General features: G+C 40.4%; 1 protein-coding gene across 7 annotated transcripts in view; it reads left to right on the top strand.

Annotated features, from left to right (window-relative positions):
- DISC1 (DISC1 scaffold protein) overlaps nucleotides 1-23,744 on the top strand; it is a 164,384-nt gene that overhangs the window by 37,623 nt on the left and 103,017 nt on the right. For all 7 annotated transcript variants that reach the window (XM_080997689.1, XM_080997684.1, XM_080997683.1 and 4 more), the window contains 4 exons: nucleotides 681-801; nucleotides 3,950-4,185; nucleotides 12,601-12,655; nucleotides 16,467-16,569. In XM_080997689.1, the coding sequence (XP_080853815.1) occupies nucleotides 681-801; nucleotides 3,950-4,185; nucleotides 12,601-12,655; nucleotides 16,467-16,569 (515 nt within the window). The remainder of the gene's footprint in view (nucleotides 1-680; nucleotides 802-3,949; nucleotides 4,186-12,600; nucleotides 12,656-16,466; nucleotides 16,570-23,744) is intronic.

Consider the following 23,744-nt stretch of genomic DNA (forward strand, 5'->3'; position numbering starts at 1 on the left):
AGGAATTCAAATTTGCACTCTTCCAGTCATTCCATTAGTGCAAGCATTTTATGATCTGCTCTCTCCCACCATGTGCTTGAGGTTCTCCAGACACTCCAGAGCCAATTGAGGGTGCATGGGGGTAGGGAGGAGAGCAGGGAAATCTTGTTCTTGCAGTGAGACTTCTTATGCTGGTTCCCACAAACCATCAGCACAGCCTCTCAGCATGGCTTTCTGCCATCTTTTAAGGTGGTAGTATTGTTACATTCCAGGCAGATATCAGCACAAATACTGAGGACTGGAGGGCTAATTGATAAAGAAATTTGTCACGGTGGGGATAAAAAATTGCATTTATGCATTTGCCTCTAGCCACTCATTAAAGACACTAATGGATGCATTTTAGGCAAACAACATTGTATGGTGTACACAGAGAAAAAAGACCCTTAGGGCATCATATTTTAATTAGTGATCCCACCTTATGGCCTCTGCTAAACTCTCAAGGCCCCACACAACATCAAACCACTAAACTGCTTTAGAATTTAAATAAATTCTCAAGCTTGGCACAACTATGTTTTTAGAGAATGGATCACCGTGACCTGGAAGATAGTGTGTGTTTTTCTGAATGTTTAGGAGATGACTGCCAATTTGCTAATGCAACACATGTCATCGTTTGTAATGGTTATTTTTGAAATGCTTAATAGAGAAGAAAAACAGCTGTTGCAGAGATGTGAACAGAAGATTTTAAATTCTCCTCACCATGGAAGACTACTAATTTCAGCCACAAAACGAGATCAGCTGCTTGAAGAAAAGGCATGGATACAGGTAAGAAGGACATGATGTCCCAGTATATGCGCCAATATTTATATATAGGAAAGCAAATGGGAAGTATGGTCAAGTGGATTTATTGTTGTGCGGTAATTAGAATCTTAGTCCATTTGGAAGTCTAAAAGAAATACAGTGGTACCTCAGGTTAAGAACTTAATTAGTTCCGGAGGTCTGTTCTTAACCTGAAGCACCACTTTAGCTAATGGGGCCTCCTGCTGCCGCTGCACCGCCAGAGCACGATTTCTGTTCTCATCCTGAAGCAAAGTTCTTAACCTGAAGCACTATTTCTGGGTTAGTGGATTCTGTAACCTGAAGAGTATGTAACCGGAAGCGTATGTAACCCGAGGTACCACTGTAATCAATAATTTTGGCCACAGGAGTAGTGCAAACTTCTTGCAAAGTTGGAGAGTATTGAAGATTCAGTTGTTCATGAATATGTTTTTACTTTTCCGAGTATTTTTAAAATATGCTCTTTATGCTCACCTGTGTAATTTACTTTCTTACATTTAATTGGCTATTGGAAATTAGTTGAGCTGGAGGGAAATAAAACTTTCAAAGACAAATTTCATTTATTCTTTGTTTTGTTTATTTTATCAGTGTCTGATCTATGAACTTCATGATTTAGGTTCTTGAAAAAGTAACTTAGAAGTTTGACATGCAATGATTATTATAAAAATGTTGTTCTTGCCTAACTATTTCTTATATGGTTTTGAAATCTTCATTTTCGTCTTCTAGTAAAATAGGAAATATTCACAATCATAACTAATAAATGTAAACTTGTAAATGTTGACTTATGATGTAGCTTTTGTTGTAATTGGTTTTCAAAAATAGGTACAAGTTCTTTGCTGAAGAAAAAAGGCTGGGTTGTCAAAAGCCAGCAGGACTACCTGTTCATGAACCAATGCAGATGTAGTGTGTAATGTTCTCTGTTTCAATGATGAGCAGGTCAGAGGAGTTGAAGAAGAAATAGTTTTATTAAAGAACTATGTACAATAGGTCTTCATTCCCTGGCTACTTTCTCCTTCTGCCTCTAGCTGAGCCTCCTCCCTGGGCCTATCCCCTAAAGTAGTGTTATAGTCACATTATTCTAACATAGTGTATTCTTGCCCTCTACAAAGGTTAAGGGATTGGGAGTGAACCATGGAGTATAGCATCATTCTGTAGTTTGGTCATTAGGTATTTGAGTAGAATGAAGAGCTGCTTGTTGCTGTTCTGCTCTTGGTTGAAAGAAACAATTTGCCTGGCCTGTTCTCTAAGCCCTACATGGCACCTGGAGTTGTATGCTGCCTCTCCTGTTCCAGAATGAATTCCAGCTATCCGTCTCTAAGCATTATTAAATGGTTTAAACCAGGAATTTGGAACTTCTGGCTCACAGGTCAAACTTGATCTACCAGGGATTCAGATTTAGCCTGTGAGATGTTAGGTGTGTGACAGGTTGGGATACAACTGCCAATGCGCAATCTTAAATCTTAAAGTGATTGCACATTGGCAAGGAAATCAGACTGGATTTTCTGCACAAGCAAGTTCTCCACAGGGAACTCACTTGTGCAGCTGATGCCTGTGGAAAGCCAAAGCCTTAGCTTTTAAGCACCACAAGCCCTGCAAGCCCTGCTGGGTGTTTTGAAGTCTTGATTTTGGAACTTCAGATTGCCTAATCAATCAGTCATTATGACTTCATGTGACAGATGTCATCAGCCCTGCGCATCTGTCAAATTCAGCTCACAAGGCTAGTATCTGAAAAGGATCTGGTATGCAGCACCAAAATGGTTCCCCGCCCTGATTTAAATAAACATTAACCACACTTAGCACTAACCAGATTTCATTGTTAAGACCCAAACCCAATGGCTTCAAGTTACAAGAACGAAGATTCAAATGAAACATCAGGAAGAACTTTCTGTTGGTAAGAGCTGTTTGACAGTGGTGGATTCCAAAGGTTCTTAAGCAGAAGTTGGATGGCCATCTGTCATGGATGCTTTAGTTGAGATTCCTGCATTGCAGGGGGTTGGACTAGATGATCCTCAGGGTCCATTCCAACTCCACAATTTTATAGGATTTGAAGCTAGATTTAGAAACTGCTTTTTTACTGGATGGGAAGATTCATGTGGGAGTGGCATACCCTAACAACGCTGGGCACCTGAAATAATAACAACATTGTTAGAGTGTACTTTTTTATGTTGTGTCACATAGCTGTAATTTTGGATTTTAGTCCTCTATCCCCCCTACAAATGTTGTCAAATATTTAACAATACAGAAGTTATATAACACCATTTCCCTCTATTTCTTTCTCCAACTTTACCAGCTAATGGAAATTAGTACGGTTGAGTTTGGAGATGTAGTTTTGTTAACTGAAGACCATTGGGTTTTTGGCTCTATTATCAAATCAGTAATACAGAGAATGAATTGTTTGTGCTACAACTTGATTTTATACACAAAATAACAGACCTGATGCTGTCCTGGTGACCTTGAGAAATACTGGTGTGTGCTGAAGCACTACTTTTGTCTCTTTTCCTGCTGCAGAAGAAACTGTACAGCAAAGAATATATGTTTCAGGCAACACGAGTGCAAATTGAATTTATTGGACTATTTCAGTTCAGAATGAAAAGCTCTTCTTCCTGTGCTAATTAGTACAACTGCAAAGCTGAATTAGCTTTCAAGGGTTGGCATATCTTCAGAAATGTGTCTTTACAAAGTGACTGACTGTTGTTGCTTTGATTCATGCTGTTAGCTTGTATTTATTTAAACATATTGATCCTAATCCTGAGAACATAACTCACAGATAAGCTTTCTTTAAATCAGTAATGCATTACATTAATAACATTCAACTTGAGTTTCATTGGGTTCAAGAGGATAACGTAGAACTTCAGCTCTTTTCAGACATATTGAGTTTCGTGAGAGATTCTTTTCTATGGTTCTGTCCCATGTGACTGTGACATGGCTGCACATATTGTAACCATGTGGGTGAGGTTCATTGGGTGGGAAAGATGAGCTTGGTATCCATGATATTCATAAATGCATTATAGCCTTGTGGAGAATTGGCTGGAGAATTGGCTCTTGCATGTGTTTGTGTGTGCTTGCACCATTTGGTGTAATTCATCGCACTCCTTTTTTAAACAAGAATGCACAATTCTGTCTCTACTTCATGCAGAAAGAAATTGAAATCCTTAGAGCAAGGCTGGCTGTTCTAGAAGCTAAAGATCAACAGCTAAGGAGAGAAATTCAGGACCAAGATCAGTTTATTCAGACGCAGGACTGTGAGTTGTCTACCTTGCTTAGCTGGGCATCGCTTGGAGAGCTGCAAGAAATAGGCAAAGCCTTGACTGAAACTTCAAAGGCATCACAGAATATTCCGTGCACTTTGGATTTACCAGAGTCCCTTAAAAGGTATGTATTATTGTATGATACTTTGAAATCCTGTATAAAAACTCTGATGTATTGTTTTCTTCTGATTTCTCTCTTATAGGGCATCTTACCTCATCGGAAAATAAATACATGAAAATTTCTGTTTTTAGCTTTAGAGCCTGATGTTCAGGAAAGCTGCATTGGGGCATTGGAATGATTTTGGTGCTACATAATATTTTACCAGGAATTGGGTTTACTATAGCTATAACAATAGTCACATAAGCCATTCATTGATAACATACATTTGTGATGGCATGGTGAAAACTTGCCAGCTTTGAAAGGATCTACTTCACTTGAACACCTTCCCACATGGAGCACCTTCCATGTGGTTGTTTTCCCCCCAAGAGGCTTGCATCTTATTTCTAAATGAGGTTTTCATTAGTGCAGAGATGCCCCAAAGGCAATCATTTCATCCCCTGTGCTGAGTAAGAAGCAGCATTATCAATCTTTTGTGCCATTTCCATCCTTACTGGTGTCTTTCCCACGTGTCATGGGAGGGGATTATTTAAATGGTTAAATAAAGACTCAGGCAGTTTATTATAGTGCAGGTCTTTCATTTTGATACAGTGATTTGTCCTGCCCACTAGGCAGAGAAGTGGCAAAATAGGTCCCCACACCCATTTATTGACCTCTGATCTCAAAACCTTTTATCATATTGCAGCTGAAGACCCTCATTATTACAGAAGAGAGGTGCCACCCCCTCCCCACATTACAAAGCAAATGCCATTCACTTCACATCATGCTGAAAGGGGTGGGTGTCTTTAACTTAGCATAATGCTGATGGGGTGAAAATGTCTGTCCTGTCTTATTTCCATTAGTTGGTTATAGAATTCTGTAAAAAAAGAAAGAAAAGACTTTAGGGTCAGAGAAATCAGTTGCATATTACATTGATTTTAAATAATTTTTATCCTATTTGTCAATTTCAGTTGGAAAATCAGTCAACAAATGCGGGAGTTAAAATGACAGCTTTTGAATTAGTCAGTTGCTATCCTGCTTTGTTATTGACACAAGTAGATACATTGAGAAGGACATTTTTTTATTGCATGCTTTGATGAAAAAGATCAATGGAGGTCACATCTACAAAACTGAGATTAATTATCACAGAAACCACTTATCTGTATGTATCTTGCTTAGCTTTCATATTTTTTAAATTTAATCTTCTCATCTGCTTTCCTGTTGCTCATTCTTGGCTCCCTTGTATTATACTCTAGGGTAATGCCAAAATACTTATTTTGGATTAGGGGAGGGAGTGGGAATCTGGATGCTAGTTCTAAAACAGTGCCTTGAGGGCTGGATAGTGTCCAATATTTTTTTAAAAAAACTTGAACGCTCCGCTTTCATTCCCACATTCACCCCCTGTTTAGCCGTTGCTGGTTGAAATGCGTCCAGAATGCAAAACCTGTTTTATGGATGTTTTAAATAATCTGGATTAATATTGTCATGGCCATTGGCAGTAGGATTTTCTCTTGATGTTTCTGGTAACCACTCCATTCAGCTACAAGAGCCCTTAAAGTTTTGTCTGAAAGAGGTTAATTCAAAGATAATCTTAAATGCTTGGGGCCTGAAAGGCTTATTAGTTAGAATATTGTTCAGCCACATAGTAATTCTGGCTGAAGACAAGGCCAGCTTGTGCCAATTTCTCTCTCTCTCTCTGTGTGTGTGTGTGAGAGAGAGACAGAGAGAGAGAGAGCGCTGCTTGAGGAAATTAGCGTGAAGAGAGAACTATGATTGTTCAATATGTTCATTAAGCACTATGAAAAGTGGTGCCCTGAAGAAATATCTATTGTCAGTAGGAGGGTCTGTCACCATAGAACTTATTGTAGCATAAAATATACATAAATCTTGGTTTCATTCAGATTTGGCCACAAATCTGTAGAGAGCTACGTTAGCTGTAAGGCAGGGGTAAGCAAACCTTTTCAGCAGGGGGCCGGTCCACTGTCCCTCAGACCTTGTGGGCGGCCAGACTATATTTTGGAGGAAAAAAAGAGCAAATTCCTATGCCCCACAAATAACCCAGAGATGCATTTGAAATAAAAGGCCACATTCTTTAAGAGACACGGGGGAATGATTAATGGACTTCAATGTCTGTACACTAATGCGCAAAGCATGGGAAATAAACAAGATGAACTTGAGCTCTTGGTACAGCAAACTAAATATGACATAATAGGCATCACTGAAACCTGGTGGGATAAGTCCCACAATTGGAATGTAATAATGGAGGGATACAATCTATTTCAGAGAAACAGACCAGACAAGAAAGGAGGAGGAGTGGCGTTATATGTCAGGGATGTGTATACCTGTGAAGAGATCCAAGATTTAGAACCTCAAAGCCAAAGTGAGAGCATTTGGGTCAAAATTAAGGGAGAGAAGAATAACAGTGACCTCATTGTGGGAGTTTACTATAGATCCTCAAGCCAAACGGAGGATATAGATGATGCCTTCCTGGAACAGATGGCCAAGCATGCAAAAGGAAGGGAGATAGTAGTAATGGGGGACTTCAATTACCCGGATATTTGTTGGATGTCAAACTCAGCCAAGAGCATAAGGTCAAACAGATTCCTCACTGGCCTTGCAGACAACTTCATTGTCCAGAAAGTGGGAGAAGCAACAAGAGGAACAGCCATTTTAGATCTGGTCCTAACCAATGTTGATGACCTGGTTAGTGGGGTAGAAGTGGAAGGATCATTAGGCGCGAGTGATCATGCTCTTCTGAAGTTTACTATACAGCGGAAAGGAGCAGCCAAGCATACTAGGACTCAATTTCTTGACTTTAAGAAAGCTGACTTCATAAAACTTAGGGAAGTGCTGGGTGAGATCCCATGGACAGTAATACTAAAAGGAAAGGGAGTTCATGATGGCTGGGAGTTTGTTAAGAGGGAGATAGTAAAAGCACAATGTCAGGCAATACCAATGAGACGGAAACATGGAAGGTGCCTAAAGAAGCCAGGGTGGCTATCTAAAGAACTTTTAACTGAGTTAAGATTAAAAAAGGATGTGTACAAAAAATGGAAAAGGGGGGAAACCACCAAAGAGGAATTCAAACAAATAGCCAGCATGTGTAGACACAAAGTCAGAAAAGCTAAAGCACAGAATGAACTCAGGCTTGCTAGAGAGATTAAAAGCAACAAAAAAGGTTTTTATGGGTATGTTCGTAGCAAAAGGAAGAACAAAGAAACAGTGGGGTCACTCGGAGGAGAAGATGGTGAAATGCAAACAGGGGACACAGAAAGGGCTGAACTCCTCAATGCCTTCTTTGCCTCAGTCTTCTCCGATAAAGAAAACAATGCCCGACCTGAAGAATTTGGAGCAAATGATTCAGCAAAGGAAACACAGCCCAGAATAACTAAGGAGATAGTTACAGATGGGTAGCCGTGTTGGTCTGCCATAGTCGAAATAGAAAAATTCCTTCCTGTAGCACCTTAAAGACCAACTAAGTTAGTTCTTGGTATAAGCTTTCGTGTGCAAGCACACTTCTTCAGATACACACAGGAGATAGTACAAGAATACTTGGCTAGTTTAGATGTATTCAAGTCTCCAGGGCCAGATGAACTGCATCCAAGAGTATTAAAAGAACTGGCAGATGTGATCTCAGAACCACTGGCAGTCATCTTTGAGAATTCCTGGAGAACAGGCGAAGTCCCGGCAGACTGGAGGAGGGCAAATGTTGTCCCTATTTTCAAAAAGGGGAAAAGAGAGGACCCAAATAATTACCGCCCAGTCAGTCTGACATCAATACCAGGGAAGATTCTGGAGCAGATCATTAAGCAAATAGTCTGTGAGCACCTAGAAAGGAATGCTGTGATCACCAATAGTCAGCATGGATTTCTGAAAAATAAGTCATGTCAGACTAACCTGATCTCGTTTTTTGACAGAATTACAAGCCTGGTAGATGAAGGGAACGCAGTGGATGTAGCCTACCTTGATTTCAGCAAGGCATTTGACAAGGTGCCCCATGATATTCTTGTAAAGAAGCTGGTAAAATGCGGTCTTGACTATGCTACCACTCAGTGGATTTGTAACTGGCTGACTGACCGAACCCAAAGGGTGCTCATCAATGGTTCCTCTTCATCCTGGAGAAGAGTGACTAGTGGGGTGCCACAGGGTTCTGTCTTGGGCCCGGTCTTATTCAACATCTTTATCAACGACTTGGATGATGGACTCAAGGGCATCCTGATCAAATTTGCAGATGACACCAAATTGGGAGGGGTGGCTAACACCCCAGAGGACAGGATCACACTTCAAAACGACCTTGACAGATTAGAGAACTGGGCCAAAACAAACAAGATGAATTTTAACAGGGAGAAATGTAAAGTATTGCACTTGGGCAAAAAAAAAATGAGAGGCACAAATACAAGATGGGTGACACCTGGCTTGAGAGCAGTACATGTGAAAAGGATCTAGGAGTCTTGGTTGACCACAAACTTGACATGAGCCAACAGTGTGACGCGGCAGCTAAAAAAGCCAATGCAATTCTGGGCTGCATCAATAGGAGTATAGCATCTAGATCAAGGGAAGTAATAGTGCCACTGTATTCTGCTCTGGTCAGACCTCACCTGGAGTACTGTGTCCAGTTCTGGGCACTACAGTTCAAGAAGGACACTGACAAACTGGAACGTGTCCAGAGGAGGGCAACCAAAATGGTCAAAGGCCTGGAAACGATGCCTTATGAGGAACGGCTAAGGGAGCTGGGCATGTTTAGCCTGGAGAAGAGGAGGTTAAGGGGTGATATGATAGCCATGTTCAAATATATAAAATGATGTCACATAGAGGAGGAAGAAAGGTTGTTTTCTGCTGCTCCAGAGAAGCGGACACGGAGCAATGGATCCAAACTACAAGAAAGAAGATTCCACCTAAACATTAGGAAGAACTTCCTGACAGTAAGAGCTGTTCGACAGTGGAATTTGCTGCCAAGGAGTGTGGTGGAGTCTCCTTCTTTGGAGGTCTTTAAGCAGAGGCTTGACAGCCATATGTCAGGAGTGCTCTGATGGTGTTTCCTGCTTGGCAGGGGGTTGGACTCGATGGCCCTTGTGGTCTCTTCCAACTCTATGATTCTATGATTCTATGATTCTACTCATGTAAAAACATGCTGATTCCCTGACCTTCCACGGGTCGGATTTAGAAGGCAATTGGGCTGGATCCGGTCCCCTGGCCTTAATTTACCTACCCATGCTGTAAGGTGACTCACTCATCTGTACTAGGTATTTATGTTTTGTTCATCTCATGTTTGGCTCATCTCAAGGATCTGGGGCAAGTTGCAACACCAAATCCTGTCCCTTCATAAGAAAAGCAATAGAATAAAAATCCTGCAAAAACTACTATTACCATAGGTCATAACAAGCCACCTAAATTTGCATGAAATGTAAAATTATTCTGCTAGTAGCATAATTCCAATTACCAGCTAGATAAAGTGATACTATTTTGCAGTGCTGGTGGAAAACATTCAGATCCATACACTAGCAGATATCCCTGGAAACAGAATTCAGCTATTTTTTGGATTTGCTAGCCAATGTTTAATATCCCTTTTTGTACTTTCTTTTTTATATCTGGTGTGTGGATAATATGGGTATCTAAGGATTTGCCCAAGCATTATAGAAAACTCAAGGGAGTCTTTAGTTTTGTGCGCCTTTACTTTCAGGTTTGTCAGTAGCCACAGGCAAAGCAACAAGAAGGAAAAAGTCTTAGAAATGTCACCTCCCTCCTGACTCTTCCATTCCACATGGTAAATTATTTGGAATATGCATAGGGACATAAGGAGGTGCCTTAGACCAAAGACCATCTGTCCATCTAGCTCAGTATTGTTCTACATTGATGGGCAGCAGCTCTCCAAGGACAAAGAATATTTCCCAGCCCTTCCTGGAGATGCTGGGGATTCAACCTGAGACCTCCTAGATGCCAAGCAGTTGCTCTACCACTGAGCTATATGGAGTGCCAGTTGGACTGTTATTCTGTGGTCTTCCCTGTCTAGAATTCCTTTCTGACAGTTGTTTCCCCCAATGGCTTGCCTTCACTTCTGTACTTGACTTTGTAGGGCTTCTGCTGCAACTTCCCCTCCTAACCTGGGGTTTGCTGCTGTCTTCCCTAGCTGCTGGTGAAGCACAGTAAAGTTGAGTATTCTACCTCATTTTAGCTTACTTTTAGTCTTCATTCAGAGCCAAATGGCTCCTTGGTGAGCCACATCTCTTCCCCCAGCTTCAGTTGTTCAGCTTTTGATTACTTTTTAAAATGCATCTATGGCTATTTTGATGCATGACTTGCACTTGTGATTTATCCTACTCATGGAAGATGATAAATTTGTATGCTGCGGTCTGAAAAGTCTGCATTTATGAATTCTGCATGTAAGCAAATAAACCCCTGGATATACAGACCAAACCTTACAACCTTACATTAGTTTATGTATTTTTCTGCATTATTTGTGCCAGTTGTGGAATGCTCTCCCCAGGGAGGTTCGCCTGACGCCTTCATTATATATCTTTAGGCACTAGGCAAAAATGTTCCTCTTCAACCAGGTCTTTGGCTGATTAATATTCTACAGCCTTTTAAATGTGTTTGTGGGAGGGGGCTTTATTGTTTTGTTGTTTTCGTTTTAACTATTTATTTCTGCTTTTATCTTGTATTTTTATCATGTGAACTGCCCTGAGATCTGAAGGGTCGTATATAAATAAAATGGATAAAAATAAAAAAAATAAGCATTATTACACCATTCTTACACTTACACTTCCTTTCACTTTTATGAGAATTCTGTTCATCTCTGAAATTCTAAGAACCATCGCATTAGCACCTATTTCCCTTTTTGATATTGCAAGTAGTCCTTAACCTTAGAACTTTATGTTAATTGCCTAACTGTGTCTTGTTAAAGTACCAGAGCCCAAAAGCTGTTTAGCCAGCGTGGTGTAGTGGTTAAGAGCAGTAGACTTGTAATCTGGTGAACTGGTTTCGCGTCTCCACTCCTCCACATGCAGCTGCTGGGTGACCTTGGGCTAGTCACACTTCTTTGAAGTCTCTCAGCCCCACTCACCTCACAGAGTGTTTGTTGTGGGGGAGGAAGGGAAAGGAGAAGGTTAGCCGCTTTGAGACTCCTTAGGGTAGTGATAAAGCGGGATATCAAATCCAAACTTCTCCTCCTCCACCTCCTCCTCCTCCTCCTCCTCCTCCTCCTCCTCCTCCTCCTCTTCTTCTTCTTCTTCTTCTTCTTCTTCTTCTTCTTCTTCCTCTTCTTCTTCTTCACTTGAAATATTGATAGTCTCACTTTATGGGTTAACAATCACGTTATGCTATTTGGATTAAGCAGTAACTTTTCAAAAGATGTAACGATTGTTAGGGTAAAGTGAAAGCACCTGCAGAGAATCCAGTATGAGTCTACTTAATTTTTATTGTGTTTTCACAATGCACAATTGGTCCAAGAAGCATTCTTTTTTTGTATAATTCATGATATTAAAACAAGTTTATCCAATGGTAAATAAGTTTTTTTTTAAAAAAACAACTTTAATTGTAATGAGCAGTTGCTTGATAAAAGATGTGCAAAATTGCACACGGAGAGGTTCACAGATAAGAACTGTAATCATGCCAAGGAGTTATTGATTCCTTGATTGATTCGTATTGTGCAGACTTTGCTGAAGGGCAAGGAAATCATTCCATTTCAAACTTTTAATAGAATTTTGCTATATATCTTCCACTGAGGCAAGCTTCAGCAGATAGAAGCCCCTGGAGTACAGTGTTTGCCTTCTTTCAAAGCACTTGGATTAGATCTATTTTGAAGGTCATGGCTTTCAAAATGCCATTTGTGGAAAAATTTCAAAAGTCTGTGGTAGAACCAGTGTGTACTGCTGTTTTGGAGTCTCTTCAGCAAATAAAATATGATCGCCTCCTTAGGCACCCACACCTGCTCACCAACATCTTCTAGTTGTCTTTTCAGATGTAAGTGTGGATTATTGGCATTATCCCACACTGAGTTAGCTTTCTTTTCCTACCCCCTGCCAGCTTTATTTGGTAATGGGATGCTACAGTTTCTGATGACCTCATGCTAGAAACAAGCCTTAAAATATAAAATTTAGTGGGCATGGTCAAGTCAATCTTAAGTACTTTTTATGTCCAGCCCAGGGTGGGGTAGGGATTAAACATATGTTCTTCATAAATTAATGTGATTTTGTGTGACCTCTTCTTTAGAGCCAAAAAGTAACATAGGAATACTTTTAGAAATAAATACATACATTTAAAAGTGCTTAGCTTTGGATGAGTTGGGCTGTAAAGAAATGAATGGGTGTTTTGGTGTAACAGACAATAGTTTCAACTATCTGAGAGAGTTGTTATGGGATAAACAAACTGGAATATTTGTTTTTGTTTCTGAGATGTTGATTATCCAATAATGGGAATCTTTTAATATTCATTTAATTTTTCTAGGCTTCAAGAAAAAGAGCAATCGCTCAATATGTCCATTAAAGATACAGCTGCCAGAGTAAGTGCACTTTAACGGCTATATTTGTTTCTGTAAATGTAAGGCATTAATGAGGCAATTAATTACATAAGTGTAAGGAAGCAGTCTGTGAACAGCTTTCTAAAGATCTTGTTTTTAATGTAATATTAAGTGATTATTGGAATGCTGACATTATGCTAATTTGGTCAGTGTATAAAAAGTGAAAATGTGACAGCTGGATAGTGGGTGAAATGGTGCATTAAATATTTTATTTCTTAGCTCATGCAAAGGAGAGATAATCAGTGAGCCGCCAGTTGGAAAAAAATTATCAGGTTTATGAGAGCTTTGAATATTATTTAAAACATCCCCCCACCAACCTCCATTTGCAAAGACTTTTGGAGTGGCTTAGAATAGGATTAATAAGAACAATAACAAACAAGACAGTCTTTACCCATCAGCTTGCAATCTAAAGGACACAACACAAAAGAAAGTAGGGATTCAGAGACAGGGGGAAAACAAGCAAGCTCAGGCATAATTTCTTAATGGTGCTTGTAATGACAGACCTGAACAGAAACAGTTCAGGGATACAGAGTTGAATGATGCTGGTTTTTCAGTAGAGTTGATAAGAGTGAGTGCTGCAGTCCTCTCTCTCCCTCTGCTTGCTCATATTCCTGATTTTAGCCATCATAGCAGTAGTTAATGGCCTGGTTTACATGTCACACAAAGCCAAACATGCAGGCACATGGAGAGGAGATTGCAGATTAACGTTACCAGATTTTTTTCAATGAATCCGGGGACACTTTAAATACCGGTACGTACGTACATACATACATACATACATACATACTACATGTTCAGGACGTTGATGCTGCAGCGATGGCGGTGGCGGAGGGGCGGCCACCGCCTTGACCTCAGCCGCCACATTTCCCCTTCCTCCAAGACTTCTATCTCCTTTCTCCTTGAGTCTGGGCAGCCCCTGAGTTGTTGGTTCTTCGGTGGTGGTGGGAAAGTGGTGCGCGGTGGGTCAGGCATGGAAGGCAGAGAAGGAGGGCCAAGAGTATGCAAGTAGGAGTTGGAATCAGGGCTGCTCCAATAGGCAGCATGAAGCCTCCCTTCACAGCTTAGTTGCTGGGGTCAGGGAAGGTGGAGGCAGCCCAGAAGATGCATCTTAGAGCCCCTGCACCACCATCATATGGGGACTTCCGGCGAGACAAAATGGTGGGCGCCACAGCAGCGAGCAGCTCTTGAAGCCAGCCAAAGCCAACTGCGCTGCCGAGCTGGCTCCGGGCTGGTGAGGCTGCCATTGCCACATTTCTCGGGGACATTAGATGAAATCCGGGGACATTCCAGGGATGGAATTTGTCCGGGGAAAGATTCGCAAATCCGGGGACTGTCCCCGGGAAACTGGGACGTCTGGTAAGATGCTTCACTCCTCAGTCGTTCAACTACAGTGCTGAGCTAAGGCATGGATAATCTTAGTGTGTTGTTTGAAACCGGGCTTGTGATTTAACTTTCTTCAGGCTAACCAAGATTTGTCCTGTGATTTACAGAACTAAACCACAAGCCAGGGTTTGGACAACATGCTAAGCCAAATCATGCTAGTAAATTTAACAAGAAGGCTCATTCCTACGATTCTAAGAGGTACAAAAGTGCTTTATATTAGGAACTGAACTGCTGCTGCAGTCTTTATGACAGATTGCAAGAGGAAAGGAGGTGGTCCACCATCTTCCACACCCTAAGAAAATGCATTACTTTTTCATGTTAGGGCTTTCTCAGAATGTTGGAGCAGGAGTTCCAATATTTGCTCCTACCTCAGTTCATGGAGTAGGCAGGCTTCCTTGTACTGTCTGAAGCACAACATGCTCTTCTATTAGTCTTGAGAGTCTCGGCCCAATACTGTGCTAAGCAACCTCTTCACAATAGCAGGGAGGATTATGATGGTAGAATTGTTTATAAATGTTTCAGTATCCATTTTGGATTCAGCGGAGGCCATTGAAAAGTTATTTGGTGTGAAAACTGTCCATAGAATATTCTGAAATCAACATTGCTGAATTAGAACTGTGCAACTGCCTCATAGATTATGCAGTTTCATCTTGGAAAAGTAATATAAACACAGTGGGTTCACTAATTTCTACGGGTACTTAAAATTGCAGGCTTACCTAAAAATCTTGAAAGCCCAGAATTAAATAGCATGAAGTGTCTCTCACTCTTCCCACAATAATAAGTAACTGATTGTTCCCTCCCCCTACTACATGGTCATAGGAAACATGTGCTATTTATGAAGATACGTAGCATTTCGAGTGACTATTGAGCAAGACTTTGTGATAATGAACTGAGCAGTCAGCCTTAGTCACTTTGTCCCCTTCAGAATAAAGCCAGGCCTGGTCTGATGCAAAGTGGTGATGCCTCACTTGGATATGAAACTCTGACAGAGGTGCTGCCTTTGGCATCAATAACTCAGCACTGCTTCCATCTATTTGATTTTTCTAAGTGATTGTTACAGCAAATACTGAAGATAGCATGACATTTTGAAAGAGTGAGTTAATTTTAGTATTCTAACACACACTGCTGCATCCTCCATTCCTGCCACTATTGATTAGCTTCATAGACGAGTGAGGTATTGTACGGAGCCTGGCTCTCTAGGCTTAGAACACTCTAGTGCTACTCGGAGTGGCTTATTTAAATGCCAAAATGGTGGCAGTTCACTGAAGGAGGGCAGTTGGCAAGGCAGAGCCACAACAGCAGTACTGAGACAGTCGGTGGAATCAGTACAGAGCTAGCTGATGCTAACTGAGCTTAAATCTTTGGCCATTTTATTCTTGTTGTTGCTTTCAAGGTTTCTTTCTTTTCATGTATAAACCAATATACATACTTAGTCCCAAGTAAGAACAAATAATATTTATTTTTGGGTGGTTGTATTTCTCTGATAGGCACTGAGCCACCTGTGTTTGGCATGGGAGGAAATGATGCTTGTTTTTAGATGGTAAGGGATGGAAGACGGTCTCTTTTGCAAATTTAATTTATCTATTTCACCTGTTTATATACTGCTTAATCTCTGAAGTTTATAAGTAGTGTATGTAAAATTACAAAAAAACTCAGAGTGAATAAAATCAATTAAAACTTAATCACAAAAGCATAAAACTTCCTTATTGTCTGCTGAAATGGAAAGGTCTTTGTCAAACTTCTGACATTCAACAGGGAGGTGACTTGTAATGTATTATTTCTGCTTTGATTCTTTGGATAGTTGTTTGGCGCTCTGCTAGCACCTTATACTGCATTCCTCTTCCCAACAGATATTTGTGCTAGCTGTTCACTCCAGCAAGAGAATTGGGCTCAGTTTCTAGGAACATTGGTCCAGCCTCCGTGACTCTGCCCTGTATGTCTTGTGGTGGAATGCTGTTTTAGCTGTTCCATAAGGACAGCAAGAGTAGAGAGTAGGGCCGGATTGTTAATCTGAACCAAGTGTTTGTTTACTTTGATCTTCAGCTGTTATGACTGTCAACAAGATATTTACAGAAAGATCAAACATCTGCAATAATTTTCCAGCTTTGGCCTCTTGCCTGAAATATAGTCTTGCAGTATCTGCTTGTCTGCTTTGTTTGTGATCATCATTTTTCCCTATTTGGGCAACTGTTAAGAGAGTTACTATTTCTGGGGATTCCATGGCAAAGCCCTTGAATGGCAGGATGAATGTCTTGCAGCAATATCACACATCACTTTTTATTAACCTTTGTTGTCATGCTGTGTAATGATATGTCATGTCTGTAAACCAAGACAATTTGAAATGCCTTTTTTATTCCCTTATATTTTTACATGAATGAATTATATATCATGGCTGTCTGCCTCAATCTAGGTGTGTACCAGTCAGAAGCTGTGCAGCACTTTAAGGCGGAAAGTGAATGATATTGAGACTCAACTACCAGCTCTTCTTGAAGCCAAAATGCTTGCTGTTTCAGGTGATTTTTTTTAACCATTAACTTTTTCTTTTTTTTTAGTTTTCAAGAAGTATTCATACAGGTTGCATAGATGCAGACAGAGCTGCAAGGCATTGTACTGAATCACTATAATAAGACCAAAACAACAACAACAAAACACCATCAACTGCATTATGCTACATATCCATAGGAAGTTCAAACTTACTCAAGAAAAGGGTGTGCACTAGGTGTTATTGCAATGTCCAGTGTTTATTTGAAATAAAGTTATGACCATAAATATTTCAGAAATTAATCATACCAAATGAATGTTTGGTTCCCCTATGTACTCAGTTTGGCTTCATAAGTTTTCCAACCAGTGTTATGTTCTAGACCAGTGGTTCTCATTTGGTGGTCTGTGGCACCATTCACATAACTCTTGAGAAATGGGGGGTCTGCAGTACTTAGTTAATTTGGAGCCACTGTTTTCAACCTTTGTCCACCATCCTTGCAGCAAAAATGAAGTTTTGTACCACCAGTATTTGACTACCTTTGCAACCAGCAGCAAGGCTGTTAAATCCTTATGCATAACTTTGTCTGTAGCCTCAGGGTTAATTGGCAATAAACCAATACCAAGATTCATCAGGATGAATTGTTGGACTTTGAATGGGATCTCTTGGAATTTCCTGGCATTTCCCAAGATGTATTAGCCACTGGGCATTCCTACCACATGCAGTTAAAACTGCTGCTTTATATTGCATCCCCTCTAGCAGGTAAGTCCTTATTTGTCTGATTTAGCTTTACCAGCATTCCAGCATTTTGATGAAGGGTTATTGAGTCTTCCTAGTCTCTAATGGTGAATTCTTCATCATGACCTGCATATGTAAAGAAAGCAGGAGACAGTTCTTCTAGCTAACAGTAGTTTTGTTTCATAAACTCATGAACACAAAGAGGTTAGAGAATTAAGATGCATCTGATTTAAATGACATTCCACAATGGAATACAGGAATTGGCAGCTTCTTATTGAGATCGATAAGCAGCTAATGCTGGCAATGGAAGAACTATTTGTCTTCAGAGTGCATGCGAATATTATTCAGGAGCAAAACACTGATATGTGAATCTGAACTTCACAACATATTAAGTAGTTATGATTCCCGCCCCCCCCCCCATAACAGCTTTTTATGCCATGAACTTTGGATTACTGTAGTCCCTTGCCTTTTTTTTCAGTAGGGGTGAGAGAGAACAAATTATGCACAGTCGTGTTTACAATTTGCAGAGTTGACAAGCAGAAAATCTCTCCATTAGGCAATGAGCCAGCCCAATGAATGGGTGTATGGTTCAAGAAGGTCTCCCATCGAAGAACACTGCTGTGATGTGTTATCTGCATGCCAAGAGGATGCATATAGCTTATGATTTTTGCACTCGCCAGCACATATAGTGTTGTGTAATAGCACTTTGTACTTTGAAATAAAGTGAGGAGTTGTACCATCAGCTCTTGAAATATTCTTAGAAGGGCTGTACACCTATGATCTCATCACTTCAGCTCCTCGCATTCTTCTCTCCTACCCTTCGCCATGCTGCCCATCTGGCCTCTTTCCACAGCTGGCTTCTCTTATTGGGCAATTAATACTTTTCTTAGGCTTCCAGTGAGTTTTGTCTCTGCTCTGGAGAGATGCTCTTGCATCTCTCAGAGGGGATTAATGTTGAGTGAAATTATATGAATCCTATATAAATTACTTGGTGTGTAAGAACTTAGAACTTTTGTATGGTTCGTTGTGCTTTTCAACTAGCACTCTGTAGTTTCAGTTTCAATAATATTTGATGTATTGTTCAATAGCAATGAGGAGGGGGGAGAAAAAGTATGGATTGGGAGCACAGTGCATGTGGTTTGAGCTTAACCTTTCCCATGGTTTCTGGGGGGGAAAAGCCCTCTGCAAGCTGCTGTTTGCTGAGGGAATAAAGAAGATATGTAGCAAATAGTCTGGGGAAGGAGGAGTTACATTGTGACTGTGGCATGAGAGAAGGGATACAACCTCCTTCAGCGTAATAGTTCTGTAAAACAAATGTACTGTTATGTCCACATTGCAAATGGGGCCTGAGACTGAGAGTCATAGGTTCATCGCTGACCCTGTTCTTTCCCTGAAATGTCAGTATCGTAGGTGGTTCAAGGACTAATTTGCATAAGCTACACATTTGTTTGCTTAAGACTACCACATGGCCTGACTTTTAGAATCTCTTCTTATGTGGACTTGCAGCTTCATCAGTTTGTGGCAGTGTGGCTAATTACAGATCTAGGCTAATTACAGATCTAATTTCTTCATGGCCACTCGGAAGTGGGTTTGTTGTTTTTTTTGCAGTATTGGCTGTGTATAGAGCAGTGCTGTCTAGAAGCTTGGGGCTGCAACTATCAGTCCCAGCTTGCATGACCAATGGTCAGGGATGACTTGACTCATGTATTGCAGAGAGTTGGACCTGATGACCCTTTGGGCCCCTTCCAGCTGTACAGCTCTGTGATTCTATGAGTTGTAGTTCATAACATCTGGAGGACACTACACTGTCTACCCCTGAAATAGTGGAAAAGGTTAACATGGCACTTTTGTGTTTATGTGGTTCTGAACTACATTAACGTTGCCTGTATCTGGGGCTTATTCCTGCCCGGCTGTCTAGCTTCCATTCCATATGTTAAAAGCATCTGAATGCCTTTTATTTTCCGCACTCTTTTAAGGAATAACTTCTCAATTCTCTTTTGTATAATTTTCAGTTTAAAATATTTTACATGATTTTGTTTCATGTTGGCAATGTATATATTTTATTGTTTATAAGTGTCTTGTGCACATCTGTTTGATGTGCTATGGAAGCAAAATTATTTTCATTCTCAGTCGTGGGTGGGCAGTAAGGGGTTGAGGCAGACAGCAAGCAGTTTACCATTCATTTATTTGCCTGGGGCAGCTGCTATCTATTCTGGGCAACCTGCCAAGTGGCAAATTGCATGGCTGAACTATATGTACAGTTTATTTCAGCAGCATTATGTAGGTCTTCATCACAGTTTGTGCCCTACCCAGTTTGTACCCCACCCTAGTATCTTGCTTCGAATGGCTCAGATTGAGTCCAGATTGATTGACAGCTAATTGAAGGTGACTTGCCTGTCCCTGGGTGGGCCTTGAAAAAGATTTTGACTCCAGGCGTGTTGCTTTAACCCCCAAATCTTCAGGCTGCCTATTTCATTTATTCATTATTTATTTTGTTTGCAATTATTTGTTTCTGCCTTTCCACTGAAATATACCCCAAACAATTCCAAAGAATAAAAACATATAAAATTGCAAGAAGCAACAAAATAGCAGTTAAAATTCAGACCTGAAAAAAATCCTCAGCATAAAGACATTTATTTCCTCCCCTTTTCCAAGGACATACAAATAAAATTGCTTTCATTTGCTGCCTAAAACAGCAGAGAAAAAGGGCCAAGCAGACAGCTCTGGGGAAAGTATTCCAAAGTCTGTGCACCAGTAAAGTGTTGTAATTGTTCCATCTTTTATGCATTATAAAGGATGATATGGAAAAATTGGCAATGAAAGAAATACCTCCATATAGCTTTACACTTGGAAACACAAGCATGGACTTCTGCTAATATTCTTTTGTGTTTATTTGTTTTCATTTTAAATAGATATATTAATAGAAAATTGGTGCAGGAAGCTAGTAGTTGCTATATGTTGTGCTACAAATGTCAAAGCAATGTTAATAAAGGAAGCTGCAACGTGTGTGTGTGTGTGTCTATACTGGTATATGTGTGTGTGTATATAAATATATAATGTAATTGCGATTTTTAAAATATTGACCATCATTTAATCATATTTCTCTGCTTTTTGGAAGATGCTTTCTTTCAAATTATTGGGAAAGGCTTGCTTAGCAAGATCTGACAAGTACTATCTGAGACAGTGCAGTATGGAAATGTTGAAAGAGAAAGGCATACTGAATAAATTATAACATGCAGTTTACATAAAATATAAATCTGTCATGGAAATGAAAAATTGTAGTAATTAAACAGTATTAACTAGATGTTTCCCTGATGAATATATTTCCAGCCACCAAAAAATTATCTTCGTCTCTTTTTTTAAAAAAATACAGAACACCTTTATTATTTTGTGATTTTTAACAGTGAGACAGATTTATATTTATGTTTTTAAAAAATGAGTTCTCTTGTAGGATTTAGAAAGTGCCCATTGCAGTTACTGTGATTGAGGTCAGGAGTTCAGCACTGGCACTTTAAACGAGTGGTGTGCTGATCTCTTGATGAGTTCTTGATATTTGAAGGCCTATTCCCTCTGTCAGGGAAAAAGCTGCATAGGGCAGTTTTGCCTCGTGGGCATATATTAGAGGCAAAAATGCTTTTAAATTATTAACAGGGATACTATGTTTATTCCATCATAGCTTCAGGTTTTGATATTAACCTTCCCTCTGGGAATTAATAATGATTCAGTATATATGAAATTTTAATAGGCAAGGTAGTGCCTTCTTCTTAACTTTTTTTTAAAAAAAGACGAAGAATGATTAGGCTGTGACTTCTAATTAAGAAGCCTTAAATTTTTGAATGGCCCCATGGCAGAATAGCTCCAGCAGTAGAGGGAAGCACACAGGTGCTAGGTCCAGACTTGCCAGACAGGGAGTTTTTTTGACCCCTCTCTTACATGATGAAGGTGCTCCCGGTAGAGTACAGGGTCAGATTTAAGGTGCTGCTTTTGACCTATAAAGCCCTTCACGGCCTAGGACCCTCGTACCTACGGGACCACCTCTCCCGGTGTGCCCCATGGAAAGCCTCAAGGTCCATAAATAGCAACACCCTAGAGGTCCTGGGCCCTAAGGAAGTTAGATTGGCTTCAACCAGAGCCAGGGCCTTTTCAACTCTGGCTCTGGCCTTGTGGAATGCTCTGCCTCATGAGACCAGGGCCCTGCAGGATCTGATTTCTTTCCGCAGGGTCTGTAAGACAGAGTTGTTCCGCCTGGCCTTTGGCTTGGGGCCAATTTGATTCCCTCCCTCTTTCTTTTTTCCTTTCCTTCTCCTCCTGCGATGAGGCTACATTTTAATATTTTAATGTTTCAATATTTTAATGTTGTATTTTAATTTTGTTTTTAAGTTGTAATCATTCAACTTGTTTTTATTATTGCTTGTAAGCCGCTCTGAGCCCAGCCTTGGCTGGGGAGGGCGGGGTATAAATAAAAAATTATTATTATTATTATTATTATTATTATTATTATTATTATTATTATCAACAAGCCCCTTTCTCCTGTCTGTTGGACTCTGCACACAGGAAGGACATAGCACAGTGCGCCAGACAAAGAAGACTCTAGTCTAGGTACATTATTCTATATCCTCTTTCAGATCCTAACTCAAAGCAACTGCACAGCAGAGCTTGTGAGTCTAAGAGCTTAGAACCACAAATAATGTTATTTATTTACTTATTTATTAAATTTGTATTCCAGCATGGGCGTAGCCAGGATTTTTGTTAGGGGGGGCAGGCCTTTTGTTGGGAAGGGGCAGAACCTCAGTTTGCTTATGTATTTGTATTGAATTTTATTGATTCAATATTGGCCCCGCCTCGGCTGCGCCAATGTATATCAGCGCTTCAGCCAGTGTGGTGTAGTGGTTAAGAGCGGTAGACTCGCAATCTGGGGAACCGGGTTCGCGTCTTTGCTCCTCCACATGCAGCTGCTGGGTGACCTTGGGCTGGTCACACTTCTCTGAAGTCTCTCAGCCCCACTCACCTCACAGAGTGTTTGTTGTCGGGGAGGAGGGGAAAGGAGATTGTTAGTCACTTTGAGACTCCTTAGGATAGTGATAAAGCGGGATAACAAATCCAAATTCTTTTTCTTCACCATCCAAAGATCTCAGGGCAATTCACAGTATAAAAATACAGAATAAAACCCAAAGTACATAATAAGAACAAGAAAACAAACCAATAACCTCCCTTCCCACAAATACATTTAAAAAGATCTAGACATCAGCCAAAGGCCTAGTTGAAGAGGAACATTTTTGCTTTACGCTTAAGATTTATGATGAAAGTGCAGACTAGCCTCCCTGAGAAGAGCATTCCACAAACATGGAGCCACAGCAGAAATGGCCGGATCTCGTGTTGCCACCCTCCAGGCCTCTTATGGAGGAGGCACACGAAAAAGGGTTTAAGATGATGATTGCAGAATCTGGGTTGGTTTATATGGGGTGAGGTGATCCTTGAGATATTGTGGTCCTGAGCTGTTTAAGGCTTTATAGGTCAAAAACAGCACTTTGATTTGGGCCCAGAAACTAACTAGCAACCAGGCAGGTGGGCCAGGATTGGTGTAATACACTCAAACAATCTTGTTCTGGTCAACTACCTGTCCACCGAATTCTGCACCAGCTGAAATTTCCAATTATACAGGCAGCCCTCTGTATAATGAGCTGCAGTTAGAATTCCTGATCCTCACTTCTGGTTGTGGCTTCAACACACCTACATTCAGTACAACATTGCTATCAATTAACAGCTGCAAGGTAACTTTGAATCTCTGTTCTGTCCTCTTAGGTTTTCATGTCAAATGGTCATTTTTTTTGAGTAGCACAATCTTTCCTCGTTAAAGAACGCATTTTGCTCTTTAGCGTTGTTAATGTATTAGGGTTAAATGCATCTGTGAATTCATGCTTATATGCTGTAGTGTATTAATTAGTTTGTAATTAAATTCCTTTCCCCACCCCACTGTAATATATACCATTTAAACTGAGTTTTCGTTTTGGGTGTGAATTGCTAGGTTCTGAACTCTTTAGACATATTCTCAGGGCGGTGACCACTCAACCCATGTAAGAGATCTACCTCTCAGAAAAACACATTTAAAGGTTGCATGTGAAAAACATGCACACACAGGTTCTTTGTGACATGTATAACAGCTGGCCCTGGAGGAAGCAGTCTGTAACTAAAAGAAACACCATGTGGAGTTTTGTATAGCAAAGGAAAAAGATAGCAACTGGAAAGGATTCCTTTGACCAGGCTAGTCTGCCATGCATCTCTAATGAAAACAGAGGGAGGCCAGCTCATTTGGGGATGGGGGTGGTAGAAGCTATGTTCATGTATTGACTCTCTCTAATTTTAAGGATTTATTTATTTGCGTATAATATATGCTTCACATGATGTGCAAGGGAGATTTCATTTCAGTTTTTTGAAGATATCCATATAAATAGCTAGCTGTAGCATAATGAT

The sequence above is a fragment of the Podarcis pityusensis genome (assembly GCF_964106645.2).
Source record: "Podarcis pityusensis genome assembly, chromosome: 3".
NCBI classification, from domain to species: domain Eukaryota; kingdom Metazoa; phylum Chordata; class Lepidosauria; order Squamata; family Lacertidae; genus Podarcis; species Podarcis pityusensis.